The following is a 23,195-nucleotide window of genomic DNA, read 5'->3' on the forward strand; positions in this document are numbered from 1 at the left end:
AGTGTTGGATAAAAAGTGGACAGAACTGGACACTAAGCAACATCGTACTCATGCTATGAGACTTCTTGATGGCCTTGAGGTCACAGCTCGGGAGAAAAGGCTCAGGGTGGCTCGAGCCATCCTCTATGTTGCACAAGGTATGCTTGTATCTTTCAGGGGAACTGCTTAGTCTTAAATACCTACCAATTATGATATTTTAGAAGAATTTTTTTCACACCAATATTTCCTTTCAATAATAATAAAGAAATGCTAGCAAAAATCAGCAAAACTTTTTTTACTGGTATTTACCCTAAATATAAAAGAATTTATACTACCATTCAGCATAATAACAGAATTACTGGACCAATTTCATTTTTATTCACAGATGTTAGAACTGGATTCTAGAAATACAGTCATAAGCCTAAAGTAGTGAAAATTGATCTTTGTGCCTCAAGTTTGTGTGCAAAAAGACCCTTCAATTTTTTTATGTAAAACTCTATGTGATTTCTAGTTAGTTATATAATAATTAACCTAGATGCATTATCTTGCTTTAATCTCAACATAAGTTCATCTGTATATTGTCCATGTTTTATTACCTAATTCTATAACCAATTTCCAGTTTGGTCCTAGAAATGGTTTGAAATGGCTGGGATTCCACTTTTGGAAAATTGATACCATAACTTCTGTGTTAATATTATTTTACATTTCTTTTATTATTTGAATGTTGTAGTTTCTCTGCTCTTTAGTGTGATTTAACAAGGGCAATCTTTCATAAAATGAATCATATTTTTATTTCAGGCACATTTGATGAGTGTAGTTCAGAAGCTGAGGTTCAGTTTTGGATGCGATACAACATTTTTCTTCTGCTTGAAGTTGGGACATTTAACGCTTTGGTGGAGCTTTTGAACATGGAAATTGAGTGAGTTTCATGTTATGACACTGGGGCCTCTGAAAAGAGTGCAGGCTCTTTAGATAATTATGTTCTGCCTCCTCATGATATATATTTTTACAGCTTATGAAGGAAACAGATGCCAAACCTAACCTGTTATCTATTCATCCAGTTTTATCTATTTCATAAAAAATGACTTATTTGAAACAATATTCAGAGTATAATTTTAAAAAATGTTCCATATTTCCCTGAAAATAAGACCCGATCTTATATATTTTTTGCCTCCAAAAGAGGCAGTAGGTCTTACTTTCAGGGATGTCTTATTTTTTTCCTGACAGTTGCCTCACCTTGTGGCGGCATCGACAGCCCTGTCCTGCAGGAGCCCGCGTGGCCACTGGCCCACTTCTGTGACTGCATAGCTTGCCATACCGTGCCACCGCCATGAGGCAAGGCGGGGAGGGAGAGCTGCCCCAAGCACCCTATAAGCACCCAAACACTTTTTGCCCAGAGGGAGACTGGAACCTTCATCTGTTTGCAAATGGAGCAGTTGGAAACCGAGGCCCTCTGGGCGAAAAATGTTTGGGCTCCTATGGGGCGCTCAAACACTTTTTGCCTGGAAGGAGAAATGACGGAGACAGGAAGCTTCGTCTGCTTGCAAATGGGATGGTTGGAAATGGAGCGATTGCCTCAGTTTCCAAGCGCCACATTTGCAAGCACTCAAAGCTTCCAGTCTCCCTCTGGGCCAGTGTTTCCCAAACTTGACAATTTTAAGGCATGTGGACTTCAACTCCCAGAATTCCACAGCCAGCGTTGCTGGCTGTGGAATTCTGGGAGTTGAAGTCCTCATGCCTTAAAATTGTCAAGTTTGGGAAACACTGCTCTGCGCAAAAAGTGCGCAGTGCATCCGGATCATCTGCCTCGCCAGCTAGAAACTAATCTGGACTAATTAAAAATAAATTCTGTTGAAATAAATGTGTGTGCATGTCTTTTGAGAGAAAGTAAAGGCTAAAAACAGACACAAAAACATACAGGTAGTCCTCAGGTTACAATCACTTATTCACTGATCATAGTTATGATATTGCTGAATGAGGGATCCTTGTGCTTTACAACCATTACTTCGCTTAGCAGTGGCAATTCTGGTCCCAATTGCCATAATAATCCAGAGATTTCCTGTATAGTTTTGAACGGTATGCGGTCTTATTTAATTTCTGGAAGAGATAGTCTGTGGGTTCTATCATATACATGTCTGGAACTGAGCTGATAGTTTACTACAGAATGAGGACATGTGAACAGTTTTAATACAGTTACTCAAAGCCTTGTTTTTGCATTAGTAGGACTAAACATGTTCCTAACTGATTATTCAAAAAGTAACTAGAAGTTGCTCCTGAATTTATAGTAGTTTCATACTATGGAGTAAATGAGTTTTTTCTCAGTGGATCCCTTTTAGGTAATCAAATTAACAATTACATTGGGTAACTGCTGTTGGATAAGAGAGGGAATTAGAAGAGGGTGAATGCCCACGGTACCCATGCCATTGTTTGTCTAATATCCAATGTGATGTTAGTTTCAGAAGGTGGTGTGATCTAGAAAGCAGAAATTTCTTTCTCTTTTTCTAGCAACAGTGCTGCCTGTAGCAGTGCAGTGAGGAAGCCTGCTATCTCCCTGGCTGACAGCACAGATTTGAGGTGAGTAATTGCATATCAGTATGCGCTATCATTAAACTGAGATTTTTTTGTTATAATAACTTGTATTGGTAAAAATATTTTACCTTTTTTGCTCCATGTTGGATTGATATATTCTTATTAATAAAAGCTGATTTTCAAATTGATATAACAGCATGCCTTTATTGGGGCAGTGAAGAAGAGAAATAGAATAAGGTCAGATGCTGCTAGAACATGCTTAAGGTGAATATTGTATACTATGATACGTCAATATCTCCCTCCTCATCTGTGGATTCACTATGAATTTATAATAGTTCAGTCTCCCAGAAGATACTGCAAATCACTTTAAATCACACAGCTTAGTGAATTCTACTCCTGAGCCCCATTTTTATAGGCATAGAATCTCCCCAAACCACCAAATATAAGTGGTGTATTTTCCTAGCATTCTTGGTGGGAAACCAACAGAAATAGTTGTGTTTAACCCTCCAACATTCTTTATATAGCTCACACACTTAATGTTAAAATTTTTGCCACTATTTAGATGAAAAGAATGGGTCAAATTCAAGTTGTGACTTCTTCAGAGACATTGTTACATCCATTGTAGCCATCTGTCAGCCACTGCCCATTTAAAAAGGCAATCTGGTTTTTTTTTTAAACAAATCCTACCACTAGTTTTGCATAGGAGCCTTTTCTGTAAAGAGTGTTTTTTTTCTTAGAAAAGCATAGGTTGCTAAGCAACAGCAATCCTCAAAATAATGACATGACCAAAAATAAAATGTTTAGCTATTACCATCAAATTGGTTATTTCAAATGCAACATCTTTTTGCCTCAGTATCATCCTTGGAAACATTATAAGGGATGGCTCATTTACTTATTGTTTGGTAAAGTAGTTTTCAGTGAAGCAAACAGTGATGTCAGGAATTTCTCCTTCTAACCCAGGGGTAGTCAACCTTGGCTCTTTTCTGACTCGTGGACTTCAGCTCCCAGAATTCCTGAGCCAGCTAAGCTGGCTCAGGAATTCTGGGAGCTGAAGTCCACGAGTCAGAAAAGAGCCAAGGTTGACTACCCTGTTCTAACCTGTTCAGTCTTTGATTGCAGGGTGCTTCTGAACATTATGTACCTTATTCTGGAGACTGTCCGTCAGGACTGTGAAGGAGATAAGCCTGAATGGAAGACAATGAGACAGACCTTCAGAGCTGAGCTAGGTATGTCTTCTCTTGTTCATGATTCAGAATTTAGCTAATTAAGTAGCATTTGCTCAAAAAGATAGGATTATTTTACTGTAAGAAAAAAACATGCTAATATGAGAAATAACTTTTTTTTTCTTTTGTGCTAATCGGTGCTGCCAGATAGTTAGAGTCAGCACCCTCATATTGTTAATACGACAGGTCTTTATTCCTAAGATCTCAGCAGATGATTGCTTCTAATACATCTCTCCTTTTTCATTGCCCTTCACAGTCACTATCATTGTTGCCTACCCTGCTTGTCTCAGCCTCCTCCTCCCTCCACCGGGCATTCTTCTCATTTGGACGGTGTGCAGAGAAAAAGCCATTTATTACCTCAAAGCTTCTCTCCCTCCTCCTCCCTGATGGGATTTCAGGAGAGTGATGTACAAAATTTAATTGGTAGTTTTCAGGAGGAAAGTCCCAGGAAATTTTGATCCCCCTTCAGACATCATTGAAGCTTCAATACTGAGGCTGCGTTACTACTATTACTATACTATTAGTATATCCAGAACACCTTTAAAGGCTGCCCAATATACAGCGTAGTCTTACATATGCCTTCTCACAGATCAGTGTTATTGAGTTAGGGGAGATTTACTACAGGTAAGCATGTTTAATGTGCAGCAAAACCTGGGCTTTAACCTTCTTGAACAATTATCTAAGGAAATTTAGCTAAACACCATAGCCTATTTCTCATATCAAACTAAACCGTTATTTGCTAACTCAATTATTTATTTAATAAATAAATTAACTGTTATTTGTTGAATAAACTATAGCATTATAGCTATAATGCACTGAACCAGAATCGAACCATCATAGCTTTGCACAATGTGTGAAGCCAATCCATATGCTTTTTAAAAAATCTGGCTTGCTATTAATCCTAATTTTTCTTATGGGGAGCTGAAATCCAGATTTGCATATGTAGCATAGAAACATCCAATTCTGAGTTTTGATGTTAGCATCTATCTTCCTGTGGAATAATATTTCACACATTTGAGAACAAAGTGAAGAAAGCATATAAGGAGACATGTTTTTCCATGAGGCCTTGATTCATTCCAGTCCCCAGAATTATTGTGTCCACTGTAGTGGGCAAGATGGGGAAAGTAGTATAGTGATGATGCAAGTCCCTCTCTTTTCTATATGCAAAACCATCTCCCACATATAGCTGCTGCTGCATGCTCTCATAAATCAAGAATAAGGATAGCAGGATGAACCCTAATGCATGAAGAATGATTACATTAATTACATTATTGGAGTTAAATGAATGCCATCATTGCAAATATGAATTTATTATTTAACTGGACTAAACCATGTTCAAGAACACAGAATGAGCAGAAAATTATTATGAAAAAATACGGCAAATCAACTGGAAGCTTTATTGGGTTGATAGTAGAAAATGATGTTCAAATACGTAATGAAAAAATTCAGGGATTTCATGTAACATGTTTGTTACCAACACATTGCTTTTCAGGGGCCCCTCTATATAACAACGAGCCATTTTCTGTGATGCTTTTTGGCATGGTGACCAAATTCTGCAGTGGCCATGCTCCACACTTTCCTATGAAGAAAGTTTTGCTGCTGCTCTGGAAGACTGTCCTGGTAAGAGACTCCTGTTACCAAATAATGTGATGCTTTAACAGGTTGCTTCTAATACAGACTCTAAACTGGATCACACAGATTGGTTTGCTGTTGTTTATTGTTTACATAAAGGATTTTTTGGGGCCACCCAACTCTCAAAAATGTGATTCTTAAATGGCATGCAATAATAAAAACAAAATTATAATGACAAAAACAACTAATTTGTTAATAGCTTTAGAATGGTGATCGATACAATGCTAAACTGATGGCAATATTGTACTTTAAAGTTAAGGAACATACTTAGGTCTGAAATTCTAGTCCCCACCATGAGCACAAAACTAGCAGTCACTTTCTCTCAACTGTAGAAAGGATGGAAGGGCAAACCATTTCTGGAAAACATTGCCAAAGAAATTGCAGTGATTTGTTCATGCAGTCTCTGGGAATCTAACATATTTGAATGGAAGAAAAAAAAAACCACCTTCCTTCTTAGCTCTCCATAGCCACCATGCTGGCACCTCTGATCTCTTGGCAATTTGCAGTTCAGCCGTCTGCTGGAGAATACTATCACACTGTTGCAAAAAACTTACCCATGTAATAGTTTTTATTTTCCAAGCAATAATATATATTTTTGACAGACTGCTGGAGAGCTCTTTTCCATATTGTAGCTGAGCTGTTAAGGGCAGAGGGAAAGCCTCATTCCTTCATTATTGCTAAATATTTTATTTCAGCGGCTGCCTGCCTTTCCAGGAATTCTGCTCATTAACAGACAGAAAACATACACTGTAATCTAAATCCTTGGGTGGGAGGTTCTTCCCATACAAGATTCTTTAAAAGTTAATTGGAAGCAGATTGAGAATTAGCTACAGCTCTTTAGATAGAGAAGTAGGTTGTTCTGGAACCAATTCTGAAAAGATCAGCCATTCCATTATTTCAGATTTTTAATGTCTTCATATTTAAGAACACATAGTTATTTCTAAAATTGTCTAGAAAAATAGAACACTGGGGACAATAAATTAATTTTAAGTGAATTACTACAATACATAACTGAACAAGACTACACATCATAAAAGTATTTTAGAATTACACAAAAAATACAAAGGTCTTGACACTTCACTAGCTGACTGGCATCTGAGGAGTAAATTACAAGACCACAAGTTCAGTATGTTTACTATCCTTTACAGTGTACCCTTGGAGGGTTTGAGGAGCTTCAGGATATGAAAACAGAGAAACGAGAGATGCTGGGTCTTCCCCCACTTCCTGAGGATAGCATAAAAGTGATCCGCAACATGAGAGCTGCATCACCTCCAGCATCGGCTTCAGATTTGATTGAGCAGCAGCAGAAACGGGGTCGACGGGAACACAAGGTGAACTTTAGAACTGTAGGATTTAGTAACTTCTGTGGGAGATATGGTGAACTGAAAGACTTCTGGGGGAGGTCTGGCAAGCTTTTGCAGGGCCAACAACCACAGCAAAGACCAAGAAGCTCCCTATGGATAAGAAGAGGATGGGAGATCATCCACTTATGCTCCAGATGGCTGCTTCTCATGAGGAGACCACAGGATAGTGGTTTTGTGCCTAGAGATGTCAGGATCAGTCATCTTGCTCATAAATGCAGTAGAACCTTTTAGATAACACTGAAATCTGACTATCTTAATAGATAATCTCTGAAATTATCTGTAAACTATCTTAAAGCTGTTAGAGTTCTTCAGAATAACAGGATTGAAGTCTTCATCATATGAGTTTATCTTCCACTCTGAACAAAAGAAATATTAATTACAAACTTAAGAACTGAAACAATTTGAAATAAATAGCAAAAAGCTAAATATTTTTTTTTATCAAATTAAGAAAGTTATACATGAACTGAGAGTCCATGTAAATATGGAATATTTATTTTTACTATAAGATTTTAGAATTAAATATAAAAAATAAACAGTTTCTTAATGACTGATTTGACTCTCTTGGCAATTGCATGTCATCACAAAATATAGTGATGATTTTAGAAACTGGATAGTAGAGGGGACTAAAAATTTAAGCAGAAAAACACACACACAAGGCTTGTGTCAATTTAATAATGGGACTTACAAAATGATACAAAACATTATAACATCAAAAGTATTAAAGGACATATTTTGAAGAATGGAGCCAGAGATTAATAACTACAATATCAACGCTGTAAGTAATAATGTCTGCTTACATTACAAAAGATAATGAAGGTATGACAGATGTAGAACAAATTTTATCTTAGCAAACTACAAAAAGGACAGAATGTGGAACTACAAATGACAGACCAAGAGAACAATTTGGAAAAGGACGCTTTCCTAGATATGCAAAGGAAACTAGGCATGTTGAAGCCCTGAAGAAAACTGCAATGGGATAAAGAAGACTTGAAAAGAAACAAAGTCCTGCAATAGTATTTGATTGAATTAAAGATTAAGACTGTTAGAAGTAAAAGGAAGGAATATAAAGTTGGTTTATTTGATCAAGGTTAAAAATAAGACTTTTTAAAAAAAATGTCTTGGCAATCTTTTATGGGTTTTTTTTGCTGACACTGGGATTGAAAATTTGATGTTTTATGGATTATAGATAAGGGACTTGATATGGGATAAATATCTGTTTAACCTTACAGGAGATAAAGAGTTATTAAGTTTATTTAGACTTGTTATGAAGGATGGAATTCACTTCTTTATGTATTTCTTTATTTTTTCCTTTTTTTCCTGCACTTTTAATTCTTTCTATCTCTTCTTCTCTAATTTAGTTTATGTTAATTTTTATTGTTGTAATTATAATTCTTAATAAAATTATATTAAAAAAGAACCAGAGGGTTCAGTAGTAGAAACAAATAGCGTTGAGGCACAGGTGAGCTAACCAGCCTCTCATTGAATGTTTGTTCTTCCAGGCTCTTATTAAACAGGATAATCTAGATGCGTTCAATGAACGGGATCCTTACAAAGCTGATGATTCCCGAGAAGATGAAGAGGAGAACGATGAGGACAATAGTCTCGAGGGGGAGACGTTTCCTCTTGAAAGAGACGAAGTGATGCCTCCTCCTGTGCAGCACCCTCCAACTGACCGACTAACATGTCCAAAAGGTTTGCCTTGGGCACCCAAAGTCAGGTCAGTGCCTAGCCAGGATTGTTAAGTGAAGAAAAACCTTTTTAAGTTTAAAGATCAGCTTCTTGAGCTTTAGATGATGAGAATAAACTGTGTATTACAGTGCCAGTCTTTATAGTTGGTGATTTGGGGGATGCTTGAATTGTGCAGTACTTTATTCATTTCCTATTGTGCTTCCAGAAGACTTGATTAGCATAATCTAGATGCATGGCTACATGGTGAACAAAACATACCAGCAATTTTACAGATTTTAGGAGCATGAAAGATCGCTGTAGGATATCTCAATCACAATCTTCAGTCAAGAAAACAAATAGCACCAAAGGCTGTTTAAAGATACTTGAAAGTACTATAAACAATAGCGCTATTGCGATATATGCGGTGTCTGTTGCTTTCAATGAATTAAAGGGACGGGTAATTATAGTAAGAAGGATATATGTGTTATGTACAATTGCTCTTGGATATGGAGTTGGAAATATTATATCTAAAGCCAGCATTGGCTAGTCCCCCACAATGGATTCCTGCTCAGACAAGTCTCTAAAGCACCAGGGACCGGTTCCATGTAGAGAGTTTTTTCCACAGACCAGAAGGGGCATGGTTTCATATACTGCCTGCATTCCACAGGTGGGGCTTCGCCGGTTTCTGGCATGCCACAGACCGGTGCCAGTCCTTGGACTGGGAGCTGGGAACCCCTGCTCTAAAGGTTTGATTGAATGTTGATTTGGTTTCTTTTCTGTAGGGAAAAAGATATTGAGATGTTTCTGGAATCTAGTCGAAGCAAATTTATTGGCTATACCTTGGGGAGGTGAGTTAAAGCAGCTTCATTTGTATGTTGGCCATTAAACTAAACTAGTTGTTTTTACTAGGGCTGGAAGAGTGTGACTGGTCCATAGTCGTGCACTTAGCTTTGTGCCTAAAGTGGAACTAGATCCCAGTCTCCTGATTTCTAGGCTTGTGTTTTTAACAGTTGTATCAAACTGACTCTCATAATTCTGTTAAGAGAGATTTAAATAATAAAATATGGTTATATGTGTGTTTGTGTAGCCCCTTTATAGTTTTCCCATTTTATTTAGGTCTGAAATTTATCAGAATGTTATATTTTTTTTCTTACATAATATACTGGGTTGAACGCATGTCTTTCTGCAGAGCCATTGATTTTAAGATTCCTATTTGCAAAGTTACCAAAATAACCATATATATTTTTTACATTATCAGCTGATTTTTTCAAATTTTCTTTTTCTCTTTAGCGATACCAATACCATAGTGGGATTGCCAAGACCAATTCATGAGAGCATCAAAACTTTAAAATTGGTGAGTTTCCCATTGCCCATGTTTTTCATTTTGAGCTTTAGACAACATCTCACAGAGAACTGATTTTCAGTTTTATCCCATCTGCTGCTGTTGCTGCTTTCTGAGACAATGTTTGGCAGTTCAGTCAATTCAGGCTTGTGAAGTAAATTTCCTGTGTCTTGTTACTTTGTAGCACAAGTATACATCTATTGCAGAAATTCAAGTTCAGATGGAAGAGGAATATCTGCGTTCTCCCTTGTCAGGGGTAAGTGTCCTGGGAAGAATGCCTAGTATTGAAGAAAGGCATCTGTATGGAAAAAAGAATGGCGGGGAAGAAAATATATCTGTTGTAGAATTGGACTTGTCATTGATTCTGTTGTCTGCAGATGCTTTGTGTGACCTAGGCCCTTCGTTTTTTTATGTGTTTTATCATTTTTTATGTGTTTTATCATTTATTCCTCCTCCCCCTTGCACTCATGCAAGATAAGAGCCGTGGTGGCACAGTGATTAGAATGCAGTATTGCAGGCTAATTCTGCTGACTGCTAGCAATTCGATCCTCACCGGCTCAAGGTTGACTCAGCCTTCCTTCTTTCCAAGGTCAGTAAAATGAGGAACCAGATCGTTGGGGTCTGACTCTGTAAAATGCTTAGAGAGGGCTGTAAAATACTGTGAAGCGGTATATAAGTCTAAGTGCTATTGCTAGTGCTATAATCTGAAAATGACAGATTAAAAGGCATTTCTTCCCGTCATCAAACAAGAATTTCCACAGAACTCAGTATCTCCCATGAACACAAGTAGCTGTTGTTTGTATGTCAAGATGCTCTGTTGTTGTTGTCTGCCTTGGAAAACACTTTTGGGGTAAAGTGATGCTTTGTCTTTGTTCTGACATAAAATGAAATGTTCAAAATATGCTGGTTGACTTTGAATTATGAGTGAACATGTTGCAATCGTCTGCTTGTGTAACAGGGAGAAGAGGAGGTTGAGCAAGTTCCAGCTGAAATCTTATACCAGGGTCTTCTTCCTAGCCTGCCTCAGTACATGGTGAGTTGAAGTCTGTTTGGATGCATATTCTCTTTTAAAGAGTTTCTGTCTCTGTTTCTTAATTATGTTGCACTCTGTCTCCATCATTTTCATGTGGGAGAAATTAGCTCCTTCCTTTAGCATTGTATAGATTCCTGTCTTGATAAAACGTATCTTTGTGATACATTTTTTATTTTCTGACACTTCAGGTTAATTTCCTGCCATTACTGGTATCTAGGAACTCCCTTCTTATCCATGTATACTTCAGAAAGTCTTTGCTACAACATTTAACTATGATTTTTAGATTGCCTTGCTGAAGATTCTGCTTGCTGCAGCACCCACCTCCAAAGCCAAGACTGATTCCATCAACATCCTTGCCGATGTTTTGCCAGAGGAGATGCCGTAAGTCTTAGCCCTAAGCCAGAAGCAAGCAGTGCATGTAATGGATGAAGATAGAAGATCCCAAACAGATAGCGATGTCATTATTTCTGATTTAGAGTTTTACTGATTTAGAATTTTGGTGTCACTTCATGTGTAAGTTCAAAATGGCTTGCCAAATTAGTCAGGATTACATAGTAATACTATAGTTAGTGCTATTACATTGCTGTCCAAAAAAAAAAAAAAAACCAACCAGATTTTAGAAAGATTCAAAGGAGGGAGGTGAACATATTAAATAAAACTAGAAGCTGAGTTAAAGAGGAAGCATGTTTGAAGCTAAAAATAGAGACACCAAGTGTTCTTTCCTTGAATGGGAGTTCTGGTGTTGTCTTACAATCTGACCAACTGTGTTCGGAAAGTGGTAGGATACATAGCAGATTTCTATTGTGAAATGCATCGGGCTGGTAGAATCATAGACTGGATTTTCATTTAACCTGTTGTCAAAAAAAGGCTTTGCAGTACCTAGAAACAAATAATAGCTGAACCATAATTAAAATTAAATTCTGCCTATGATATATGTACTATTACATTTAACATAGCAAATTAAAGTCTGCCTATGACATATATATATATATATAGAGAGAGAGAGACACATACACATACATACTATTACATTTAACAAAGTCTGCCTATGATATATGTTCTATTACATTTAATATGTACTATTACATTTAACATAGTTAATACTGCTGCTCTGGTTTCCAGAACAACTGTGTTACAGAGTATGAAGCTGGGCGTTGATGTGAATAGGCATAAAGAGATAATTGTTAAAGCTATTTCTGCTGTTCTGCTGCTGCTGCTCAAGCATTTTAAACTGAATCATGTATATCAAGTAAGTATGTACTGGTGTGAGCTAGCATCACTGGAAATGGGATGAGGTAGTGGAAGAATTTGCTTCTCTAACATACTCTGTACTATTTTTCTTTGCTAGTTTGAATACATGGCTCAACATCTAGTGTTTGCCAACTGCATTCCACTTATATTGAAATTCTTCAATCAGAACATTATGTCATACATCACAGCAAAGAATAGGTAGGTGGGAATGACGAGCGCTGCATATGAAAAAAGAGTATGTGTATGGTACTAAATATATAGCCCTTAAAATAATAGGTCATCCACCAGGTTTTTGCTTTCAGGCAGGAACATAGAATAGAGACTCCTGTGGAGAGATGGGTGGCAGATAAATTAAATAAATAATATACTATTGAGAAAGACCTGCTGAAGAAATTCCAGTAGTAAATAGCTTAGAGATGTGTTGAACAAAAAAAAAATCAAACTATGAGAGAGAAATGGAAATTAACATTATTAATCTCCACAAATACTCTTCATAATTGTCCAGAAGTTATGAATGATGCCTACTTTCCCAATCCTCTACAGGAGAAATTATTTCTGCTTTTCAATAAGAACTGCAGAGTATTCTAGCAGGTATTACCGTATACAAAGCCAATTTAATATCAGTAGAACATACTAATTTTCTTTAACCATAAAATTGATATTTTTCTTTACTTTGTTGCACACCAGTTGATATGTTCTGATTCTGCAAGCATTGGATCACACGGTCCTTAACTTGTTAATTTTCCTCATCTTACTTCACTAGCAGTTCACTCCGGCATTCTTATGTTTCAGCATTTCTGTTTTGGATTATCCATATTGTGTGGTACATGAACTACCAGAGTTGACTGCAGAAAGTTTGGTAAGCAAAACTGCCTATAATTTTACTTCGATGGTCACATGCCAAAAACAAGGGACAGAAATACCATTATCATTGCTGGCTCTTGCTAAGTCTTCTGTTTGGTAATACTACTAATTTTTGCTTTCCCTTACAGGAAGCTGGAGACAATAATCAGTTTTGCTGGCGGAACCTGTTTTCTTGCATTAATCTTCTTAGGATACTAAATAAGTTAACAAAGTGGAAACACTCTAGAACCATGGTAAGCTGAAATATTTCCATATGTTTATATATCACTGTATAGATTTGATGTGTGTGATGTTCTGGACACTATTAGGTGTTTACCACAACGCATATAGTTGATGACAGAGGCAACAATGTAACCTTAGGTAACTGATCTGCTACTTTACCTTTCCAGATGCTAGTAGTTTTCAAGTCTGCTCCCATTCTAAAGAGAGCCCTGAAAGTGAAGCAAGCCATGATGCAACTGTATGTACTGAAACTTCTCAAAGTGCAGACAAAGTACCTGGGACGTCAGTGGAGGAAAAGCAACATGAAAACTATGTCCGCAATCTACCAAAAAGTGCGACATCGGCTCAATGATGACTGGGCTTATGGCAATGGTATATATCTTGTTTCTGTCTCCTCTCATTTCCTCTACCCTCCCAGCCTCACTGTAAACCTTTTAGGAATGCTGATTTGTTGATAGCAGTCCATGTCCCTCCTTTAGAAGACTTTTCTTCTAAATGAGGTGTAATGATATATTGTTTTCTGAATGGACATACTTTGCCATATGCCATACTTTGTATAGTTTTGTCAATAACTTTATGTTCAGATCATCACAGCTTTGGGTAAGGTGCTATTAATCAATGAAAATCAATTTTGCAGTTAAGTTAGTTGTGAAGAGCAAAATTTAAAAGCCCATGTAGGTCATATAGTTGGTTGCCAGGGAGCCAGATGTTTAGATTGGATTTGGCACTTTTACCCACCTATCAAGTCTTTCCCAAGGACCCGGGATAGATAAATGTTATCATTTGATGGTATTGAAGATACTGTTGCAAGATGTAAGTCATTTCAAGTAATTTTTATCAATCCCTATGGTGTTCCAGTGGTGCTACAGATGTTTTGGGATTGGATTTATCTTTGCTTTCTTTTGCCATTGTTATTTTACTTGTATTTTGCCATTTTCTCCAGTTCTTTCTTTTCAGTTCTGCTGTCTCTAGATATTTTCATGTTCATTAACCAGACTTTTTTGTCTTTTTTATTAACAATTGTTAAATCTGAGGTGTTATGTGGCAGATGCTTGTCTGTTTGAATTCTTAAGTCCCAGAGCACTTTAGCATTTTCATTTGCTATTACTTTGTCTATTGTCTAGTGGTCCCACCAGTTGTTGCTTGCAGATATCCCAGTGCTACTTTGTCATGCCATTTTTTGTAGTCGGTCTATGTGATCTTCTTGCAGCAGCAATTATTATTGTTGTTGAAAAATGGTGACATGCTACATATGAGATGTCATAAATAAGGAAACATGCATTTTATCCCTAGTAATAATATTTCGTTAGTATCTTTAGTGTTGGAAGTCTTTTAAATAAATAATATTGGGAGCCTATATGATAGCATTTTGGAACTCTTCTATCAATAATATTTAGTTGTGATCAGCAAGAAATGAAAGAACCTCTACAGGTAATTCTCAATTTATAACCACAATTGGGACTGGAATTTCATCTAAAATTATTACCATCATAAACTGAGTTAGACCCAATTTTACAACAATTTTTACAGCGGTCATTAAGCAATCACTACAATGGTTAAGCAAATCACATGGCCATTAAATGAATCATGTGGTCATTAAGTGAATCCAGTTTCCCTAATGGGCATTTTTGCCAGAAATTGGCAAAAAAAGGTTGCAAATTATGATCATATGTGATCACAGGAAGCTGCAACCAGTCATAAATGCAAAGCAATTGCCACGCACCAAATTGCGATCACATCATTGTGGAAGTGATGCAATGGTCACTTCCAAATGCAAATACAGGTTGTAAGCCACTTTTTCTGAGGTTGTTGTAACTTTGAACTCTTGTTAAATGGTTGTAAGTCGAGGGCTATGTGCATTTAGGCTATGTGTCTATGTTGTAAATACTGTTGATGCTTTGATGACTGGTGTGCAGGACTGAAAATATCTAACGCTTAATAAATGTATTCTTCATGGAAATGGACAAAAAGCTGGAGCTTCAAATTCAGAAGCATAGACTACTACAACTAGGTTAACTAGTAGAGGAACTGGGACAAAATGTTATTCCAAAGGATCATATTCTGGGAGAGCTCTACTTTCACTATGCAGCATATCGGCGATTGATATACCTCTTCCCCATAGAATAGTATTTAATTACAGGGAGCCACATAGCACACACTGTAAAAAAAATGAACATGATTAAAGTTGTAATTTATCATTCCACGATACTCAGTCTTCAACTTAAAACCATTCATTTAGTGACCATACAAAGTTACAATAGCACTGAAAAAAGTGACTTATGACTCGTTTTCACACTTAGACAATTGCAGCATTCCCATAGTCACATGATCAAAATATGGGCGTTTGGCAACCGGCATGTATTTATGACAGATGCACTATGCCCTACGGTCATAGGATCACCATATGTAACCTTCCCAGCTGACTTCTGACAAAGTCAATGGGGAGGGAGGTCAAATTCACTTAATAACTGCAGTTATTCATTTGACTGGCAAAAAGGTCATAAAATGGGGGTGCAGCTGCCTTAACTGTCTTGCTTAGCAATGGAAATTCGGTGCTTAATTTTGTTCATAAGTCAAGGACTACCTGTACGGAATGAAAAGATTCAGCTCTGAGAAAACCTGTCTTTTACAAATTATTTTGAGAGAAATCCTACAGTACTCTGTCATGTCAATCTTTTTCAGTTACATTGTGTTTGAAAGTTAGTATACTTATTCCTGGTGTTTGAAAGTTAGTGTGCTTATTCCTGGCCTTTTTTCAGTTGAAGATCCAAAAGGAGAAAGGAATAATTGCAGTAGCTTTCATTCCAGTTTTTCTGGACTTTTCCTCTTCTATCACTCACATAAGCCACCTTTGACAGGCTTGTAACCTATTGCTGCATCTCAGCTTAGCTGTTTAGGGACAATTTGAGTTTTATGTGATTGTGTCACTCTTATTCACTGAATGCCTGAGTTTTCTTGTTGAGCTATCTGAACATTTCTAAAGTGGCAGAGTAGCTGTTTTCAGTGAACTGCATTCATTGATTGTCTGCCTCATGACCTCCACAGATCTGGATGCACGTCCATGGGACTTCCAAGCTGAAGAGTGTGCTCTGCGGGCCAGTATAGAACGCTTCAACTCTCGACGCTATGACCGGGCACATAGCAACCCTGATTTTCTACCTGTTGACAACTGTTTGCAAAGTGTGTTGGGCCAGCGGGTAGAACTGCCTGAAGATTTCCAAATGAATTATGACTTGTGGCTAGAAAGGGAAGTTTTTTCTAGACCGATCTGCTGGGAGGAGTTGTTGCAATGATGATTTATAAAAGGAAAACCTTTCAAGACACAGAGCTAATACATGTGCCCAAAGATAATGTTCCTGATCTTCAGTCAACCAGGCATAGAGATAAAATTGTTTTGTAACTTATAACCAGCAGTTTTTCCTTTTTCCTCCAGGTGGCAGCATGTAACTGACAATGGCTTTCCTACATCTTTGGGGCTGCTTTGGTTATTGATTGCTAAATAGAGTGGCAGCACAGCTTGATCTGGGCCTCTTGTGGCAAAATATCACTATCAGTGCCAATACTGCTGTTCATTAGTCATGGCCAACTACTCTGTTCCAAAATTAAAATGGCAGCTTTTTAAGCTATGTCCGCTATCCTTGTCCCAGAATGGCAAAGTAACATCATTTTCTTACTAGCTTCTAAGAGGAAAAAGTGAGTTCCTAGTTGTGTAGATGGGAAGAGAAAAGGACAGAAAGCTATCTACTGCATAAGGATACAGTTTGATTAACAGGAATAGAAACTGGAAATAAGGTGTGTATATAGTAGTGCCACAAAATTCTCAGCTTCTGGGACAAAGCTGGGTGTGAAAGTCTATAGTGTGTAAGCACTATTCCAGGTTTATCTCAGTTTTGAAAGAAGAGAAAAAGCAGGAAAAGAGAAAAACTATTTTGAACATGGATGTTTTCCCAACTTGTGCCTCAGATTGAATCAAACTTTAGATGAGTCACACTCGGCATTATTGAGATTGATAAATATTATTGAATAGTAATATCTATTTTGTTCCATTTTGAGAGAGAAAAAAAATACTGCTTTTATGTTTCCTAAACATCTTTTTTCCTGTTGTAATTGTCTGAAATCTGAAAGATTTTCAAATGAGTTTTCAGCACAGGTGCAGATGCCTATGCAGCTTCCTCAATTTGGCTATGCATGATATATTCATTCTCAGTTTACTCAATCTAATCTTGCAGAGCCAGACAGCTCTATCCTCTGTGGATGCTCTACTTCAATCTAATTCTAGCAAAGAGAAGTAGATGTGTTATTTCCATTACTGTATTATATGGTGCAGGTTCTGAGTCCCTGCTAGCTATGGAAGAAAAGGCATCTACTCAAAGAAGGTGTTAATTGGGTGGGTGACACCTGTTTCCTAGGAAATAATATTTCCCGTGCTAATAGACTAAACAGCTATAGCTTCAGTTGGATTTAGTTATATTTGTGAGTGTGTGGTTATATTTATGAACAGGAACAAGCAAAATACTGCTCTCTGTATGGCATGTTGGTTTTCTAGATCGTTTTATAACCTGGTAATAAGCTTGGATTGCAATCCTAAAATGATTTACTTGGAAATAAGGCCCAACAAAATTAATATGACTTCCAAATAAATATGTTTAGGACTGGAGTTGCATTAAAAGTCTACTACAAAACCAGAAGTGCTTTCCAGTTATCCTGGTTTACATATATCCAGACTTTCCTGTATGGTTAACTGAGGTGTGATTGAAATTGTAGGATGTCGTAGAAAGAATAATAGGAACCAGGTGATATTTTATCTATTTAAGAGTAAGAATTAAGTTTAGCAAATCTTTAGGGAACTTCAAACAAAATCATGCAGGAAGCTAATGTCAGGGTTGTGTTATAACAGTAGCTGGAGATTTCTAACTTTTTTTCAATTAAAATATCCTTTTGCTTACCTCAACATTGTGAATAGTATAACGGTGATATACAGTTACATGAAAAAGCAACAAACATTAAAACAGCAAAATACCTCTTATTTTATGATCAATGCTTGCTTATATTAGAGGCTTATTAATATTTCCTGAATTTTTCTACAGAATGAAAACTGGGCTGGAGAAAGTGGATAATAACCCTCTAATAGAGGAACAAATTAATATAGGAATTGTTATTTCAAATGTCATCTCTTTTTGCTGCTGCACTGAAATCTTTAGAACATCAATAGGCAATCCTTCCATAGCCATCTGATGAAAAATATAAATGTGATGATAACCATTTTCTTGTATCTGCATTTGCAAAGATCTGCTACTCATAAAGGTCATGCTTGTCACTGGCAGTTCTTCAGCTGAGATGGCAAATAAATGTGTTTGGTAGAACCAGAGCTCTATCTCTTTCCTAAGTCATCGTAAGAAGGATGGACCTACCATGTAGTCCAGTGTTTCCCAAACTTGACAATTTTAAGGCATGAGGACTTCAACTCCTAGAATTCCACAGCCAGCGTTGCTGGCTGTGGAATTCTGGGAGTTGAAGTCCACATGCCTTAAAATTGTCAAGTTTGGGAAACACTGATGTAGTCTGTTAGCATAAAATAGGATATTTTTCCCTGCTTAGTTGTAGATAGCACTAGTTTGCTACCCATCTGAGGTGGGCTAAAATTGATTGCCCTATGTTTCTTGCCGGTTAGTAATCCAGCTTCTACATATTCTTGTTTCTCTGCCTCTGGGATAATATTCCCCTGTGGTGTCTTCGTGTATGCCTAAAATCCTACAGGTTTTGCCAGAAAGAGATATGTGTCATTTCTTGCTTTGCCTTGATGGCCATTGGTTTCATGAAGTTAGGAAGTGAGATGAACAGCTGGGAGGCTGTTGCATCTTGACAGTTCATGCTGTTGACTTCGCTTGCTTTCCACCTAATTACATTTTTTTACAGGTAGGTAGAGTTAGGGTGAGGGATTGTTTATTTTTCCAGTGTATAATGTAAATAGATGGAAGTTAAATGCATATTTTAATACGGTTTCAATTGTGCTTGATTCAAACATTTTGCTACAGAAAGTTTGGGAAACGAACAGTTCTTTGACATTCTAATGTATTTGGTTTAACTGTAAAAAATAGTTTTGTCTCATTTCTGATGATGATACTTTAAATTCTTGATGATACTCAAGCAGATAATACTTTAAATTCTTTCAGTCCTGATCTTAGGGGTTGTTTTTGTCTGTTTCTTTTGTCAGTACTTATTTATTGTTGACTAGTCCTCGTAGTTAATGGGGCCAATTGGAAAATAAGCAAGTTACAGCCAGGATAACTAATAGAGTGGGGTGAAGTGGGAGATAACCTGTCTTTCTCAAAACACATTTTGAGAAATCTGATTGATGTGGTACCAAACCAGAAGTGGTTGAGGGATCTCTGCATTATCCTCAGTAGATCATAACTACTGATGATTTTGAAAGAGGTTTTTCATCCAAGTATAGAAGGAATTGTGCATTTCAGTTTATTTATTCTTTTCCATCTTTCTGTTAAAAGCTGAACATGCTTAATAAATCATAATACATTTTGAGGGAATCTCTTACCTGAAATGGTGGATTAGCACTCCCCAGGATAGTTGTTCTAATAGTACAGAAGTCTCTCTGGATGACTTACATTGTTTAGAAAATGTGTTTTAACAACCTGTATTACATTTGCACACAAAGTTTTGTTTTTACTTGAAACAAGGGTTATCTTCATAACTATAAGGACAAACACTTCATGTTGGAAGTGAGTCAGTTTTACTGAGCAAGATGTATTGGTAGCTTTCTATAAAAAGCCAAATGTGATAATCTGGATAAAATTCAGGAAAGGCCACTTCAAATGGTTCACACTTCCTACATGTTCTTTTTTTCTTCAGATTCTTGGTAGTGATGACTTTTTGACACACAAATAAGTTTATCTTATTATAATTGGAATTCAGGATGTAATTTTGGCCTGAGAATGCTGGTCTGTCAGACAAAAGAAAAACTCTTACGATAAAAATTTATCTAGTCCCACTAAGTGCAGTCTTTCCTTAACTTAGCCAGAGATTCACAATCTGAAGTTCTGGCTTTGCAAGTAGCTTAAGAGCTAATTAAAAATTATTACCAAATTGTAATGTCCATTTGGGGCAGGGGTAGGCAGGCTGGCTCAGGAATTCTGGGAGTTGAAGTCCATGAGTCATAAAAGAACCGAGGGTGCCTACCCCTGATTTGGGGGAATAGGCAGAACTAAAATTATCAGTTTTTTTTCTTGGCCCGTAGAGCAGTTCTCTGGCAGGCCAGTTTGTGCAGTCCTAACTTAAAGCAACTTATCTCTACAAGTCAAGCAAGACTTAATTGTCCCACACAAGAACACAGTATGCCAGTAAATGCAGGAATGATTACTGGGTAAAGGGAATGAGTTGACTTCAAAGCTAGAATTTACAATATCTATATTATATATGTTACCATTCTTTTTCACCCACTCAAGTTTGGGGACATTCTTTCATAACTCTTTGTCATTCATTAATCATGCAGATATGTGGAATTGGGCCTTTCTTCTATGTGAAGATGAGATCTATATCCAGTGAACTAGAGTGGAACTTGTAAGCGTTTTAGTGGGGTGGAATTGGTTAGAGTGAGAATTATCTGAGCTGTTCTTTCTGCATGTTGTTATTGTGTGTAGTGTAAATATCAATCATGAGAAGGCCTGCAGAATCATTGTTCTTAAGGCTAGAATTTTGAAGGAGTTCCTGTGGAAGAGACAGATTCCACAGACTGTTCAATGTACATTTTGGTACAAGAGCGAAAGACAATGTCCAGTCTTCTAAATCTGGACGGGGAAGGAACTGGGGGAGGGAACTGGTTCGTGCTTCTTCAGGGTAAAACAGTAGATTTATGCTAGTGTGGGAGAGCTGTTTGGAGAATCCTTTGTCCCTTTCTTCAGAGAATCCATTTAAATAGATTAAATTAACAAAGGTGTCAGTTCATGGAGAATGGCCAGATAGCTCTACCCTTATCTCTTGAGATGAGGGAATACTGCATAAAAGGTGATACATTTTGTAAGGTAAGACTTGAGCAGTGTGTGAAAAGACATTTTCTTTCATTGTGTTTAAGCCTACCAGCATTTTGGATGCGGCTACTTAAAATCTCCAAATATTTTCTTTAATTCTTTTGCTCTTTTATTTTTCATATATATAGTTATAGTAAATTATGTATGGGTTTAATATATTTTGGAAATCCCTTATTTTCCCATGTCTTCCTTCCTTGAAAACTTAACTTTAGCCAAGGCATAATTTGTCATTTTTTTACATTTAAAGAGTGTATGGAATGGGTATGCCATTTTGCCTGAGAAAAAGCCTCTCTTTCTGCTGCCTTATTTTCTTATCTTATTTTCTCCTTTTCCTCCTCTTCCTCAGCCACAGGCTCAGGTTTCAAGAGACACTTCACTAGGCAATTTGGCTTCCTAATTATAGCAATCATGGTGCCACTTCTGCTTTGATTCTGTAATTACACTCTCGCTTATTTTCAATCCAATTGAGAGAAACAATTGAGTAGTAAATTTCTAGGAATTTACGCCACCAATTACCATTGGCCAAACTTAAAAAAGATAACCCTAAACAGGATTTCTTTTATAACTGGTGTTGAGAAATAAAATGAAAAAAAAAATCAGCATTGTGTTCACTTGGGTTAAGTATTGCAATTTACATCTGCATTATCCCTGAACATCCCTGAATTACACAGTTTACAAGGGTATGAAAAGAATGTAGCAATATCAGGCTCTTTGGGGGGGGGGTTGTGTACAGTTTCCCTGTTTTATTCACAATATTTTATGGATGGTACAAATAACTTTTTCTTCTGTTGGTAATTCATATTTTTCTGTGGGCTTCCCTCCCATCTTTTTCTCTACTGAATACATTCTATTAAGAACTGGCCAGACTAGAAATGATGAGAATGCGAATTCTATTCCTTTATGCATGAAATTGACTGGGTGACTTTCGGACCATTATGTACACAGTTTTATGTTCTAAAAAAAATCAATAAATACAAATCAAACAAGAAGAAACAATCCAGAATTTCCTTTTTATGGCTGTTGGGGTTTGGCCATCTGGAATCCCTCTAAATGACATTCATATACAGGGCTAAACCAGGGCTTCTTCTGAACAAGGGCTTGGTGTTCATATAATATAACTAACATATTATATGCACATTCATTTATTGTGTTTAGATAGAGGTGCATGATCTAAAATCTTAGGGTTCCTTGGAATCCCATTAAATTCCATTAAAATTGCTACTAAATTGTAAATGTTTATGACATAATTGGAAAATTGTTAAATATACATAAACATGCTAATTGTAATTTCAGTTAAATGTAAATGAAATCAGAATTTGTCCTGGCTGCACATACTGCTTGGTCTTGCATCCCTCAGTTTTTGGTGCATAACCTTATCCCAGTGATGGCCCAAACTGCAACCCAAAATCCACTTATGTATCATCGGATGCCGGGTGGGTGTGGCCCACTGGACAGGGTGTGGCCCATTGGGTGGGCGTGGCTGCGGTGGTAACAGCAGACTGGGTGGGACTAAAAAGTTCAATCAATTCCAATTTTGCGAGATGTAAGAAGTTGAAATTGATTGAAACTTTTTTTTTTTTTTTTGCAAACAGCAGCGGAGGCCTAAAGTGAAAAGGTTTTATAATATCCAGCTGAACACCTAGGACTGGAGCGATGGCGCGTGTGCCCACAGAGAGGGCTCTGCGTGCCACCTGTGGCACGCGTGCCATAGGTTCGCCACCACGGCCCTATTCTATCACTCAAAATCCAAGTCAATGTAATAGGTTTTTATTTGTTATGCACCCCAAATTATGTAACAGCTCAAAAGAAGTTGGGAATCCTGCTCTCAGCTGAACACAAACTTTGCTGATAAAGTGACTAAACTAGTAGATCAGCAAAATGCTGTGGACATAGTATACTTAGATTTCAGTAAGGCATTTGATAAAGTAGACCACAACCTACTTCTTGGTAAGCTAGGAAAAGGTGGAATAGACAACATCACCACCAGATGGATCTGTAGCTGGTTAACAAACGAGTAGTTCTCAATGGTACTACATCCACATGGAG

At 37.1% G+C, this 23,195-nt stretch overlaps 1 protein-coding gene across 2 annotated transcripts in view; it reads left to right on the forward strand.

The window, feature by feature from the left end:
- STRIP1 (striatin interacting protein 1) overlaps positions 1-22,145 on the forward strand; it is a 25,865-nt gene extending 3,720 nt beyond the window's left edge. The window contains exons 4-21 of one of the 2 annotated variants that reach the window (XM_039323196.1): positions 3-137; positions 778-898; positions 2,485-2,553; positions 3,628-3,734; positions 5,224-5,351; positions 6,512-6,694; positions 8,227-8,444; positions 9,178-9,243; positions 9,686-9,749; positions 9,922-9,993; positions 10,696-10,770; positions 11,054-11,151; positions 11,893-12,019; positions 12,119-12,219; positions 12,814-12,880; positions 13,014-13,118; positions 13,275-13,479; positions 16,153-22,145. In XM_039323196.1, coding sequence (XP_039179130.1) covers positions 3-137; positions 778-898; positions 2,485-2,553; positions 3,628-3,734; positions 5,224-5,351; positions 6,512-6,694; positions 8,227-8,444; positions 9,178-9,243; positions 9,686-9,749; positions 9,922-9,993; positions 10,696-10,770; positions 11,054-11,151; positions 11,893-12,019; positions 12,119-12,219; positions 12,814-12,880; positions 13,014-13,118; positions 13,275-13,479; positions 16,153-16,400 — 2,189 coding nt within the window. In that variant the 3' untranslated portion in view covers positions 16,401-22,145. The remainder of the gene's footprint in view (positions 1-2; positions 138-777; positions 899-2,484; positions 2,554-3,627; positions 3,735-5,223; positions 5,352-6,511; positions 6,695-8,226; positions 8,445-9,177; positions 9,244-9,685; positions 9,750-9,921; positions 9,994-10,695; positions 10,771-11,053; positions 11,152-11,892; positions 12,020-12,118; positions 12,220-12,813; positions 12,881-13,013; positions 13,119-13,274; positions 13,480-16,152) is intronic. The other variant, XM_039323197.1, reaches the window with a different exon arrangement.
- Positions 22,146-23,195: the final 1,050 nt, after the last annotated feature.

This window comes from Crotalus tigris, unplaced genomic scaffold, assembly GCF_016545835.1.
Source record: "Crotalus tigris isolate CLP2741 ecotype Arizona unplaced genomic scaffold, ASM1654583v1 scf7180000024167.7108832, whole genome shotgun sequence".
In the NCBI taxonomy this organism is placed as follows: domain Eukaryota; kingdom Metazoa; phylum Chordata; class Lepidosauria; order Squamata; family Viperidae; genus Crotalus; species Crotalus tigris.